The sequence below is a fragment of the Mustelus asterias genome, chromosome 19 (genome assembly GCF_964213995.1).
Source record: "Mustelus asterias chromosome 19, sMusAst1.hap1.1, whole genome shotgun sequence".
NCBI lineage: Eukaryota > Metazoa > Chordata > Chondrichthyes > Carcharhiniformes > Triakidae > Mustelus > Mustelus asterias.
In genome coordinates this window covers 5,079,483-5,094,290 of record NC_135819.1, presented here as the reverse complement: position 1 = coordinate 5,094,290, position 14,808 = coordinate 5,079,483, and the positions used below count along the sequence as shown (strand labels likewise).

Genomic DNA, 14,808 nt, shown 5'->3' with positions numbered 1-14,808 from the left:
GGGGAACCAAATGAACCAGGGCACACTTAAGCTGGTGAGTGGTGATACGACGCGGAGGTTGACCCCTTTTGACATGTAACACCGTCTCCCCCAAAGAGGAATACCTCACCTTGTAATCTGTGTGTGGGAAGGTGTGAACTGTCCTTCAGTAATGTTTAGTGGGTAACTAACAGAAATACTTGACACTCACTTTAAAATGAATACTTAACAATTTATTTATTTAACTAACCGGGAACTTAAACTAAACAAGTAACATCCCGAATAAAATACGATTCTACTGGAATGCTGTTCAAATAAATACAAAAATCATTCATTCACAAAAAAATACATTATAATAGAATTTAGTCACTCTCAAAATATACAACCAGGTTTTGTGGCTTTCGGAATCTTTTGGAGTTCTTCTGTTGATTTCTTTGTCCGTAAGTTCTTTCTGCTTTGGTATCTTTCGTTAGTTCGATGGTGCGTTCCCTTAAGAGATATCTGAAGCTGGCAGAGTTGAGAGCTGCTCTCTCCCTCTCGAGACTTGAGAGGTGGTAGTTGCTCTGCTGTTTTTCCCCCTTGAACTCTCTTTTATACCTGTGATGACCTATCAATTTCCCTACACAAGGATTGGTCTGATGTTGTCAACATCATCAAATTTAAATCCTATAGGTTCTTGGTAGCTGAGTGCCTGCTTTAAATGGATTGGGCAAAATTTAAAAAAAATAGACAGGTTGTCTTGTCAAAACTATGCCTGACTTTTTGAGACAAATGTTTCAGCTTGGACTCTGGATGTATTTTGCATTTTAATCCTCCGAGCGCTGAAACAAAACACCAGCTTTTAAAAATGCCACACAATGTTTTCTCCACATGGGGGAGCCACTGGTATAAGGCCTTAACTTGCAATAGGCCAACAGTAGACACTTAAACTGAGGAACCATCTGTCCACTCAACAGGAGATAAATTATCTGCTTACCAGATTGAATCCTGGGATTGCAAAACTGACGTAGGAGGAGAGATTGAGTTGGTTAGGATTATATTCGCTGGAGTTCAGAAGGATGAGGGGAGGGAGATCCAATAGAAACCTATAGCAATCTAACAGGATTAGACAAGGTAGATACAAGAAGGACATTTCTGATGTTGGGAGTGTCCAGAACCAGGGGTCACAGTCTGATTCCCGCTGCCTCGGAAAAGCAGCCGGCATAATCAAGAACCCCACGCACCCCGGACATTCTCTCTTCCACCTTCTTCCATCAGGAAAAAGATACAAAAGTCTGAGGTCACATACCAACCGACTCAAGAACAGCTTCTTCCCTGCTGCTGTCAGACTTTTGAATGGACCTACCTCGTATTAAGTTGATCTTTCTCTACACCCTAGCTATGACTGTAACACTACATTCTGCACCCTCTCCTTTCCTTCTCTATGAACGGTATGCTTTATTTGTATAGTGTGCAAGAAACAATACTTTTCACTGTATACAATACATGTGACAATAGTAAATCAAATTGAAAAGGATACAAGGTTTACGACTGAGGTGAGGAGAAATGGCTTCACCCAGAGAGTGGTGAGCCTGTGGAATTCGCAAACACAGGAAGCAGTTGAGGCCAAAACATTGAATGTTTTCAAGAAGCAGTTAGATCTAGAAGTTGGGGCTAAAGGGATCGAAGGATTTGGGGGGAGGTGGGATCAGGCTATTGATTGGATGATCAACCATGATCAAGATGAATGGCGGAGCAGGCTCGAAGGGCTGAATGGCCTTCTCCTGCTCCTATTTTCTATGTTTCTATGATCCTGTCGCATTGTTCTGAAGAGGAACGCTGTGTCTGCCATTGCCCAGGCCAACATTCATCCTTCAACCAACAGCAAAACAGATAAACTGTTGCTCACCGCGTTGCCAATTTTTGGGTCTTGCTGCACGCAGGTTGGATGCGACATTTGTTTATATAACAGTGATTCTGTTTCAAAAGGTGTTAATTACTTGTTGGGGGGTGGGGAAGGTGTTCCGGAATGTCCTATGGAAGGGAAAGGAATTATATAAATGCAACTTCTTTTGTTCTAAGGCCCTGGACTCATATAAAAAAAGGTTGGTATTAATTGTCACGGAGGTGGGGAGAAAGCGATAGGTTCTGGATGAGTCGGGATGGATCCTCATCGATAACTTTTCAACTTGATCGTGTATCTGACATTCCTCCTCTCGTCCATCATTGGCAGCACGGTGGCACAGTGGTTAGCACTGCTGCCTCACAGCGCCAGGGACCCGGGTTCGATTCCCGGCTTGGGTCACTGTCTGTGTGGAGTCTGCACATTTTCCCCGTGTCTGCGTGGGTTTCCTCCGGGTGCTCCGGTTTTCTCCCACAGTCCGAAAGACATACTGGTTAGGTGCATTGGCCGTGCTAAATTCTACCTCAGAGTACCCGAATAAGGCGCCGGAGTGTGGTGACTAGGGGATTTGCATAGTAACTTCATTGCAGTGTTGGTATAAGTCTACTTGTGAGGGGAGGCAATGGCCTAGTGATATTATCACTAGACTATAAATCCAGAAACTCAGCTAATGTTCTGGGGGACCCGGGTTTGAATCCCGCCACGGCAGATGGTGGAATTTGAATGCAATAAAAAGTATCTGGAATTAAGAATCTACTGATGTCGATTGTCGGTTCACTGATGTCCTTCAGGGAAGGATGTCCTTCAGGGAAGGAAATCTGCCGTCCTTACCTGGTCTGGCCTACATGTGACTCCAGAGCCACAGCAATGTGGTTGACTCTCAACTACCCTCCAAGGGCAACTAGGGAAGGGCAATAAATGCTGGCCCAGCCAGCGATGCCCATGTCCCATGAATGAATTTAAAAAAACAAATAAACTTCAAGAAGTCAAGGAAGAGTTTTTACTTGGAAATTCTGTGACAATGCACCTTCCAGCTTCATAGGCGATACAATATCTGTCTACTGAGCCACCGGGTTTAGGTGTAAGGAATAAGTTTTATTCTGCGTTGGACAATTCCTCATGCTGTGCATGCACCATGCCATTGGTCTGTAACTAGTTTCCCTCGATATGATTAATGATTTCCAATTCTTGCTGCAGGAGTATTGAGAAATCACTAGTAATTGATTCCCAGAATCGTCTGCAAAGAACGTAAATGATCCGATTGTGAATCATTTGGTGCTGATTGCCCGAACTATTCGAGCACAACTTGATTCCAAAATCCTATTACCTACAACAGTGGAGATAATTGTTCCTTGTTGACGGGAGATAAGATCCACAGCAAGGTGGCTATCCAAGTTACAATCGATCCTTAATGTCTCTGAGCCTAATTATTGCATGCTTTCCAAACCCAGGACTTGATTCTAGTATTTCATGTTAAAGTTCATGAGAGCTTCAAATTTCTAGGTGTCCAGATCACAACAACCTGTCCTGGTCCCCCCAGGCCAATGCTATAGTTAAGAAAGCCCACCAACACCTCTACTTTCTCAGGAGGCTAAGAAAATTTGGCATGTCAGCTACAACTCTCACTAACTTTTACAGATGCACCATAGAAAGCATCCTTTCTGGTTGTATCACAGCTTGGTCTGGCTCCTGCTCTGCCCAAGACCGCAAGAAACCACAAAGGTTGTGAACGTAGCCCAATCCATCACTCAAACCAGCCTCCCATTCATTGACTCTGTCTACACTTCCAATTGCCTCAGAAAAGCAGTCAGCATAATCAAGGACCCTACATACCCCGGACATTCTCTCTTCCACCTTCTTCTGTCGGGAAAAGGATACAAAAAGTCTGAGGTCACGTACCAACCGACTCAAGAACAGCTTCTTCCCTGCTGCCGTCAGACTTTTGAGTGGACCTACCTTATATTAAGTTGATCTTTCTCTATACCCTAGCTATGACTGTAACACTACATTCTGTACCCTCTCCTTTCCTTCTCTATGAACGGTATGCTTTGTCTGAATAGCGCGCAAGAAACAGTACTTTTCACTGTATACTAATACATGTGATAATAGAACATAGAACATAGAAAAAATACAGCACAAACAGGCCCTTCGGCCCACAAGTTGCGCCAGTCATGTCCCTACCTACCTCGGCTTATATATAGGCTTACCTATAACCCTCAATCCTATTAAGTCCCATGTACTCATCCAGAAGTCTCTTAAAAGATCCTATCGAGTTTGCCTCCACCACCACTGACGGCAGCCGATTCCACTCACCCACCACCCTCTGAGTGAAAAACTTACCCCTGACATCTCCTCTGTACCTACTCCCCAGCACCTTAAACCTGTGTCCTCTCATAGCAGCCATTTCAGCCCTGGGAAAAAGCCTCCGAGAATCCAACCGATCTATACCTCTCAACATCTTGTACACCTCTATCGGGTCACCTCTCATCCTTCATCTCTCCAAGGAGAAAAGACCGAGCTCCCTCAGCCTATCCTCATAAGGCCAATAATAAATCAAATCAAATAAATCTGGGGAGAATTTTCCAATAACACTCAAGAAACTCAAAATCATCCTGGTCAAAGCAGCCTGATTATTCATTAGCACCTCATCCACCAGCTTCAACATCACTCCCTCCATCACCAGCAAGCAGTGTGTACCATCTACTGCAGAAACTCACCAAGGCACCTTAGACAGCACCTTCCAAACCCACGAACTCTACCACTTAGAAGGTCAAGGGCAGCAGATACCTGGGAACACCACCACCTGCAAGTTCCCCTCCAAGCCACTCACCATCCTGACTTGGAAATACATCAGCCGTTCCTTCACTGTCGCTGTGTCAAAATCTTGGAGTTCCCTGCCTAACAGCACTGTGGGCGTACTACACCATTTGGGCCACAGCTGTTCAAGAAGGCAGCTCACCACCGCCATCTCAAGGGGCAATTAGGGATGGGCAATAAATGCTGGCCTAGCCAGCGACACCCACATCCCATGAACAAATTTTAATAATCACCCCTGTCTTAGGATCATGGAATCCCTACATTCGGCCCATCGAGCCTGCACCAAAAACAATCCCACCCAGGCCCTATCCCCGTAACCCCTCATATTTACCCTGCTAATCCCCCTGACATTAGGGTTAATTTAGCACGGCCAATCAACCTAACCCACACACCTTTGGACTGAAGTCTTCCATTCTACCACTTTCCCCTTCGTTCTGCTCCTCCTTTCCTGTACTTGCTTAAAACCTCTCTCTAACTTTTACCAATGCTGATGAAAGGTCAGCAACAACCTCAAACTCTCCCTCTGCTTTCCTCCCTGCAGACGCTGCCTGAACTGCTGTGTTTTGGACTCTGTGAGTGATATTGTGTTAAACACAACAACCCCAGGAAAAAAGCTCAACTAATCAATGACAACAAGAAACAGGCAGAACAAATAGGAGGCCTTAAGGATTCCGTGAATTGTTTGCCTTCTTATATCCCGAAGGCATTAGCATCTTGAGACACTTGCTGTCAGGAACACCACGGTTGAATTCAATGTGCAATCCTACAGATGCTTACATTTCCAACACTTGTTCAAAGTTTATTTATTAGTGTCACAAGTCGGTTTACATTAACGCTGCAAAGACGTTACTGTGAAAATCCCCCAGTTGCCGCACTCCGGCACCTGTTCGAGTCAATGCACCTAATCAGTACATCTTTGGACACTAAGGGGCAATTTAGCATGGCCAATCCGCCTAACCTGCACATCTTTGGACACTAAGGGGCAATTTAGCATGGCCAATCCGCCTAACCTGCACATCTTTGGACACTAAGGGGCAATTTAGCATGGCCAATCCACCTAACCTACACATCTTTGGGACACTAAGGGGCAATTTAGCATGGCCAATCCACCTAACCTACACATCTTTGGGACACTAAGGGGCAATTTAGCATGGCCAATCCACCTAACCTGCACATCTTTGGACACTAAGGGGCAATTTAGCATGGCCAATCCACCTAACCTACACATCTTTGGGACACTAAGGGGCAATTTAGTGTGGCCAATCCACCTAACCTGCGCATCTTTGGACACTAAGGGGCAATTTAGCATGACCAATCCACCTAACCCGCACATCTTTTGAACTGTGGGAGGAAACCGGAGCACCCGGAGGAAACCCATGCAGACACGGGGAGAACATGCAAACTCCACACAGACCGTGACCCGAGGCCGGAATCGAACCTAGGTCCCTGGCGTTGTGAGGTCCCAGAAATACAAGAAGAAAACAGAGTGTCTCCTACCAGTTTGTATTTTAGAACAAAGAAGAATAGAGCAAAGAAAATTACAGCACAAGAACAGGCCCTTCGGCCCTCCAAGCCTGCACCGACCATGCCGCCCAACTTAACTAAAACCCCGTACCCTTCCAGGGACCATATCCCTCTATTCCCATCCTATTCATGTATTAGTCCAGACGCCCCTTAAAAATCACTGTCGTATCTGCTTCCACTACCTCCCCCGGCAGCGAGTTCCAGACACCCACCACCCTCTGTGTAAAAAAACTTGCCTCGTACATCTCCTTTAAACCTTGCCCCTCGCACCTTAAACCTATGCCCCCTAGTGATTGATTCTTCCACCCTGGGGAAAAGCTTTAGTTTTTAGTATCTGCTTTTAGCGCTTTAGTATCTGCAATGCTTATATGCCAGATGCAGTGGATTAAAAATAATGTGCTTTAGCTGAGTGCATCATACTGATGGAATTAAACTCTCTCTGATGGTTACGGTGGGTCTAAGTGAAATCAATTTGTTGCAATTTCTCACACTGCGTGGGGATCAGTATTTGTGAGGTTTCTTGTTGAGAACCCTAATGGTTTTTCAAAAGAAATGATTTGTCAAACACTAGGTCCTTGGCACTGTGCACACAGAGACCTGGCTTCATCATCACAAACTTGTACTGTTAAGTAAAATGTGTGTCAGTCATAGCTCAGTGGCCAGACCTCCCAGCGCCGAGACAAAAGGTGTGGGTTCAAGGCACACGGCAACATTCGAGAACAAAGGTCAAGGCTGGCACTGTAGTGCCGAGAGGGTGCTGCACTGTCTGAGGAGGCTGAGGCTTCCAGGTGAGACTTTATTCTCTGTCCTCTAAGGTTGATGCAAACAGTCCCATGTCACTATTTTGACTAAGAACAGGGAAGCTCACGCCGGTATCAATACACATACCAATACCTATCCCTCAATCAACATCACAAAAACAGATTCTTTGATCATTATAACTTTGCTCTTTGTGGGAGCTTGCTGTGCACAAATTGGCTGCTGCATTTCCCCCATTACAACAATGTGACTATGCTTCAAAAGTACTTCACATAGAAACTAGAAGCAGGAGGAGGCCATTCGGCCCTTCAAGCCTGCTCCGCCATTCATTTTGATCATGGCTGATCATCGAATTCAACATCCTGATCCCCCCACCCACCCCCCGCCCCCCCCCATCCCATATCCCTTCAGCCCCAAGAGCTATATCTAATTTCTTCTTGAAATCACACAACGTTTTGGCCTCAACTACTTTCTGTGGGAGTGAATTCCACACATTCACCACCCTCTGGGTGAAGAAATTTCTCCTCACCTCAGTCCTAAAAGGTTTACCCCTTATCCTCAAAATATGACCCCTAGTTCTGGACTCCCCCACCATCGGGAACATTCTTTCTGAATCTACCCTGTCTAATCTTGTTAATTGGTTCTTAAGTGTTTTGTAGTGTCCTGTCGGTTGTGAAAGGTGCTATATAAATGCAAATCTTTTGATATATTTTTATTACATATATATCAACCTCCTGGCTCACCTAAGCACAGGTTCAGGAATATGATGGAATCCTCTCCGCTTGCGTGGATGAGTGCAGCTCCAACAACACTCAGGAAGCAATTTAGTCCTAAATGAGTTTTCTCTGAATTTCGTTAAAAATTAACGACACAATCCAAGGATTTTAAACCATTTTTGGAATAAATGCCACAGCCTTTTTTAAACAGAAAACACTCCTACTCATGGACAGACGGTGAGAGAATAAAGGAGTTCAGTTTTGCCCCTCTAACATAACTCAGTCGTCATAACTCTCAACTTAAAGTTTATTTATTAGTGTCACAAGTAGGTTTACATTAATACTGCAATGAAGTTACTGTGAAAATCCCCTAGTAGCCACACTCCGGCACCTGTTCGGGTAAACTGGTTAGCCAATGCACCTAACCAGCCCGTCTTTCAGACTGTGGGAGGAAACCGGGGCACCCGGAGGAAACCCACCCAGACAAGGGGAAAATATGCAGACTCCGCACAGACAGTGACCCAAGCCGGGAATCAAACCTATGTTCCTGGCGTTGTGAGGCAGCAGTGCTGACCACTGTGCCACCATGCCGCCCTAATGAGTAGCAATGGCAACAACAGGTTAACATTGTCTTGCTGTTAGTGGGATCTTGCTGTGTGCAAAATGGCTGTTGCATTTGCATACGGAACAAGAAACACTGAATATTGAATTAATTTACAAAGTGGAATGCTTTGCATTGCAAGTACCCGGTGAACGTAAGCTTTTTATTTTGGGTGGGATTTTGCGGCTGTGCTCACCCCAAAACCAGAAATTCCCGTCCGAGGCCAACGGACCTTTGCATCGCCCCCCCCCCCCCCCCCCCCCCACCCCCCACACCCCCGGCTACGATTCCCATGGCGGGCGGGACAGGAAAATTCCCCCGTTAGGTTTTGAAGAGTGTGAACCTGGTTGCCTTTGTTGAGTCTTTATAAAAGGAAGTTTATTTTTCAATGCAAAACGTAGAGTTTGAAATTGTCAACATGTATATCCACCTAGGATACAAATATGTTCTGTGCCAGAGAAAGATCCATTTGCTGATCACCGCACTAACACAGCAGAACCATCCTGATGAGTAGAAAGTGGTTCCTAAAAGCTCACAAATCAGGCACACTGTTCTCTTAATAGGTGCTTTTCAAAGCCATTACATGAATGACTTTAGCTCAATGGCCAGCTCAATGGCCAGGTTCCACTGTATTTATATTGCCTGTTGACCTGCAAGCTTAATCCCGAGTTGCTGTAGGGTTAGGAAGCGTAATGGAAAACTTGTCCCTGTCTACATCAATGGGGATGAAGTAGAAATGATCGAAAGCTTCAAATGTTTAGGTGTCCAGATCACCAACAACCTGCCCTGGTTCCTCCACGCCAACACTATAGCTACAAAAGCCCACCAACGCCTCTACTTTCTCAGAAGACAAAGGAAATTTGGCATGTCAGCCAAAACTCTCACCAACTTCTTTTGATGCACCATAGAAAGCATTCTTTCTGGTTGGATGACAGCTTGGTCTGGCTCTTGCTCTGCCCATGACTGCAAGAAACTACAAAAGGTCATGTATGTAGCCCAATCCATCACGCAGACCAGCCTCCCATCCATTGACTCTGTCTACACTTCCCTCTGCCTTGGAAAAGCAGCCAGCATAATTAAGAACCCCACGCACCCCGGACATTCTCTCTTCCACCTTCTTCCGTCGGGAAAAAGATACAAAAGTCTGAGGTCATGTACCAACCGACTCAAGAACAGCTTCTTCCCTGCTGCCATCAGACTTTTGAATGGACTTACCTCGCATTAAGTTGATCTTTCTCTACACCCTAGCTATGACTATAACACTACATTCTGCACCCTCTCCTTTCCTTCTCTATGAACGGTATGCTTTGGCTGTATAGCGCGCAAGAAACAATACTTTTCACTATATGCTAATATATGTGACAATAATAAATCAAATCAAATTTTTCAAGATGCCTAAGATTTCAAATTGACTGATTAACACATCCATCGCAATTCTCCGTCGTAACCCGGCATTGCCAATTTGTGAATTGAGAACAGCCCTTTGGAAAGGACTATGGGTTAGATCCTGACTCAGGATTCAATGGAAATGGCGGCACAGTGGTTAGCATTGCTGCCTCACAGCACCAGGGACCCGGGTTCGATTCCCGCCTTGGGTCACTGTCCGTGTGGAGTTTGCACGTTCTCCCCGTGTCTGCGTGGGTTTCCTCCGGGTGCTCCGGTTTCCTCCCACACTCCAAAGATATGCAGGTTAGCCTAATACATTTACCCAAACTAATCCCCCTGACACTTCGGGGCAATTTAGCATGGCTAATCCAACCAACCTGCACATCTTTCGGACTGTGGGAGGAAACTGGAGCACCCGGAGGAAACCCACACAGACACGGGGAGAAGGTGCAGACTCCGCACAGACAGTGGCCCAAGCCGGGAATCAAACCCGGGTCCCTGGCGCTGTGAGGCAGCAGTGCTAACCACTGTGCCATCGTGCCGCCCTCCTGTATATTTTAAAAATGAACACCAGTAAACGAGAGGATAAGAATACAGCTCCTGTACACTTTAAAATGGAACACCAATAAACAGGGGGTTAATACAGCTCCTGTATACTTAAAAATTGAACACGATTTAAACAGGGGAATAAGAATATAGATCCTGTATACTTAAAAATTGAACACGATTTAAACAGGGGGTTAAGAATACAGCTCCTGTATACTTAAAAATTGAACACGATTTAAACAGAGGGTTAAGAATACAGCTCCTGTATACTTTAAAATGGAATATCAGTAAAACAGGGGGTTAAGAATACTGGTCGAATTGATATTTTAGGGTAATTTTTGAACCTCCACTGATTAAAGACTAAAGCAATGTAGCCATTTGATTAGTCTGCACATTTCCCCTGCCTGACACTGGTATTTTTTTGCCATATATATATTTTTGTAGGGGAGGTTTAGCATTCGGAATTTAACAGGAAGGGATTCAATCCCAATACAAGGGGCTCTCTCACCTATGTAGAAGTTGGTAGCTGTCCTCATCTGCCGGTGCTTGGTGACTACAAAGATAACCAGCGAGTTCCCCACCAGTCCCAGCAGCATGATCAGGGCGAAGGCGGACGGGACGAGCCAGGCGTCGGTCAGGAACGGCGGGTTGCCGTCTCCGGTAAGATTGAGCAGCGGCGCCGCGCTCGCCCACCCGCCGCCGGCGGTGGTGACCAGCTGCGGGCGCGCCGCCCTGCCGCCGGGGCCGGTGGATGGGCTGCCGGTGCCGGCGGCGGTGCTGCTGCTGCTGGAACCCATGTCGATTCCCGGGCGGTACATGGATATTGACAAGAGGAATCCGCGGCTGTGTCTGCGCTGGCACACTGAAACTGATCAGACTGCCCACATCAGGGAGAAACTTCACCCCAAACTTCCCAATTCACCCAGTCTCTATTCACCCAGTCCCAATATTCACCCAGTCTCTATTCACCCAGTCCCAATATTCACCCAGTCCCAATATTCACCCAGTCTCTATTCACCCAGTCCCAATTCACCCAGTCCCAATTCACCCAGTCCCAATTCACACAGTCCCAATTCACACAGTCCCAATTCACCCAGTCTCTATTCACCCAGTCCCAATATTCACCCAGTCTCTATTCACCCAGTCCCAATTCACCCAGTCCCAATTCACCCAGTCCCAATATTCACCCAGTCTCTATTCACCCAGTCCCAATTCACCCAGTCCCAATTCACCCAGTCCCAATTCACCCAGTCCCAATTCACCCAGTCCCAATTCACCCAGTCCCAATTCACACAGTCCCAATTCACCCAGTCCCAATTCACACAGTCTCTATTCACCCAGTCTCTATTCACCCAGTCCCAATATTCACCCAGTCCCAATTCACCCAGTCCCAATATTCACACAGTCCCAATTCACCCAGTCCCAATTCACCCAGTCCCAATTCACCCGGTCTCTATTCACCCAGTCTCTATTCACCCAGTCTCAATTCACCCAGTCCCAATATTCACCCAGTCTCTATTCACCCAGTCTCTATTCACCCAGTCCCAATTCACCCAGTCCCAATTCACCCAGTCCCAATATTCACCCAGTCCCAATTCACCCAGTCCCAATTCACACAGTCCCAATTCACACAGTCCCAATTCACACAGTCCCAATTCACACAGTCCCAATTCACCCAGCCCCAATTCACCCAGCCCCAATTCACCCAGCCCCAATTCACCCAGCCCCAATTCACCCAGTCCCAATTCACCCAGTCCCAATTCACCCAGTCCCAATTCACCCAGTCCCAATTCACCCAGTCCCAATTCACCCGGTCTCTATTCACCCAGTCCCAATTCACCCAGTCCCAATTCACACAGTCCCAATTCACACAGTCCCAATTCACACAGTCCCAATTCACACAGTCCCAATTCACCCAGTCCCAATTCACCCAGTCTCTATTCACCCAGCCCCAATTCACCCAGTCTCAATTCACCCAGTCTCAATTCACCCAGTCCCAATTCACCCAGTCTCAATTTAGTCCCAATTCACCCAGTCCCAATTCACCCAGCCCCAATTCACACAGTCCCAATTCACACAGTCTCAATTCACCCAGTCTCAATTCACACAGTCCCAATTCACACAGTCTCAATTCACCCAGTCTCAATTCACACAGTCCCAATTCACACAGTCCCAATTCACACAGTCCCAATTCACACAGTCTCAATTCACCCAGTCTCAATTCACCCAGTCCCAATTCACCCAGTCCCAATTCACCCAGTCTCTATTCACCCAGTCCCAATTCACCCAGTCTTAATTCACCCAGTCCCAATTTAGTCTCAATTTCTTCAACCTGAATTTTCCAGCATTTTTTTTCCAGTCTCTGTTTTATCCAGTCGCTATTTCTCCAGCATCTATTTTATCCAATCTCTATTTTCCAGTCTCTGTATTCCAGCCTTAATTGTCCAGCCTCATTTATCCAGCTTCGAATTATCCAGCCTCATTTATCCAGCTTCGAATTATCCAGGCTCATTTATCCAGCTTCTATTTTCTCCAGCCTCTGGTCAGGTACATTTGTATCCGGATGGTGAAAGAGGGGCTGGGAATTCTTCAACTCCACACCAGACCGAGGCTACTCGTGCTTCATTTTCTGAGATGCTGCTGCTGTTTTCTGAATGATAGTTCCACAGGAAAGATTGCAAGTAACTGTAAAGAGGCGAGAGACAGTCTGATAGAAAGACTAGTTAGTGCCTTCCCCAGTTCCACAGTGACTGTAGAGAGGCAGTCACAGAGAAAGACCAGCGCCTTCCCCCAGCTCCACAGTGTCTGTAGAGAGACAGTCTAATAGAAACACGAGCGCCTTCCCCAGTTCCACAGTGTCTGTACAGAGGCAGTCACAGAGAAAGACCAGTGCCTTCCCCAGTTCCACAGTGTCTGTACAGAGGCAGTCACAGAGAAAGACCAGTGCCTTCCCCAGTTCCACAGTGTCTGTACAGAGGCAGTCACAGAGAAAGACCAGTGCCTTCCCCAGTTCCACAGTGTCTGTATGGAGGCAGTCACAAAGAAAGACTATAGCACCCCCGCCTCCCCCATCCCATCCCAACAAGATTAGCTAGGGGAAGATGGTAACTTTTTGATTTGATTTGATTTATTATTGTCACATGTATTGCTATACAGTGAAAAGTATTGTTTCTTGTGCGCTATACAAAGCATAGCATTCATAGAGAAGGAAAGGAGAGGGTGCAGGATGTAGTGTTACAGTCATAGCTAGGGTGTAGAGAAAGATCAACTTAATGCGAGGGAGGTCCATTCAAAAGTCTGATGGCAGCAGGGAAGAAGCTGTTCTTGAGTCGGTTGGTGCGTGACCTCAGACTTTTGTATCTTTTTCCCGACGGAAGAAGGTGGAAGAGAGAATGTCCAGGATGTGTGGTGATTATGCTTTTCTGAGGCAGCGGGAAGTGTAGACGGAGTCAATGGATGGGACTTGCAGTGATGTTCTCATTACTCAATCTCAGAATGAATCTTAATCTATGGAGAAAATGTGAATATCATCAAACTTTACTGTTATAACAATTGGCAACGTTTTGTAATGTGTCTGTCAGATTTTTATTTGAAGAAGAATGGGTGGCACGGTGTTTAGCACTGCTGTCTCACAGCGTCAGGGACCCGGGTTCAATTCCGGCCTCAGGTCACTGTCTGTGTGGAGTCTACCCGTCCTCCCCGTGTCTGTGTGGGTTTCCTCCGGGTGCTCCGGTTTCCTCCCACAGTCCAAAGATGTGCAGGTTAGGTGGATTGGCCATGCTAAATTCATTGAATAGAATCCCTACAGTGCAGCAAGAGGCCATTCAGCCCATTGAGTCTGCACCGACAACAATCCCACCCAAGCCCTATCGGCGTAACCTCACATATATGCTTTCTATAATCCCCCTGCCATTAAGGGGTAATTTAGCATGGCCTATCCACCTAACCTGCATACCTTTTGGACTGTGGAAGGAAACTGGAGCACCCAGAGGAAACCCACGCAGGCATGGGGAGAATATGTAAACTCCACACAGACAGTGACCTGAGACTGGAATTGAACCCAGGTCCCTGGAGCTGTGGGGCAGCAGTGCGAACCACTGCGTCACCCTATAATTGCCCCTTATCATAGAAATCATAGAAACCCTCCAGTACAGAAAGAGGCCATTCAGCCCATCGAGTCCGCACCGACCACAATCCCACCCAGGCCCTACCCCCATATCCCTACATATTTACCCACTAATCCCTCTAACCTATGCATCTCAGGACACGAAGGGCAATTTTTAGCATGGCCAATCAACCTAACCCGCACATCTTTGGACTGTGGGGGGAAACCGGAGCACCCGGAGGAAACCCACGCAGACACGAGGAGAATGTGCAAACTCCACACAGACAGTGACCCAAGCCAGGAATCGAACCCAGGTCCCTGGAGCTGTGAAGCAGCAGTGCTAACCACTGTGCTACCGTGCCGCCCTATTAGTGTCCCACCTTAGTGTCCAAAGATGTGCAGGTTAGGTGGATTGTCCATGCTAAATTGCCCCTTCATGTCCCAAGATGTGCAGTTTAGGTGGATTGGTCGTGCTAAAATTGTGCCGTTGTGT

At 46.6% G+C, this 14,808-nt stretch overlaps 2 protein-coding genes across 4 annotated transcripts in view; one reads left to right on the top strand and one right to left on the bottom strand.

Annotated features, from left to right (window-relative positions):
* Nucleotides 1-14,808, top strand: part of LOC144507710 (AP-1 complex subunit mu-1-like) — a 387,219-nt gene that overhangs the window by 259,762 nt on the left and 112,649 nt on the right. The window lies entirely within an intron of this gene.
* The window catches only part of LOC144507524 (G-protein coupled receptor 54-like), a 31,487-nt gene that overhangs the window by 15,262 nt on the left and 1,417 nt on the right, over nucleotides 1-14,808 (bottom strand). The window contains exon 2 of one of the 3 annotated variants that reach the window (XM_078234653.1): nucleotides 10,719-10,850. In XM_078234653.1, the coding sequence (XP_078090779.1) occupies nucleotides 10,719-10,806 (88 nt within the window). In that variant the 5' untranslated portion in view covers nucleotides 10,807-10,850. Of the gene's footprint in view, nucleotides 1-10,718; nucleotides 10,879-14,808 lie in introns of those variants that run through there. The other 2 variants (XM_078234651.1, XM_078234652.1) reach the window with 2 other exon arrangements.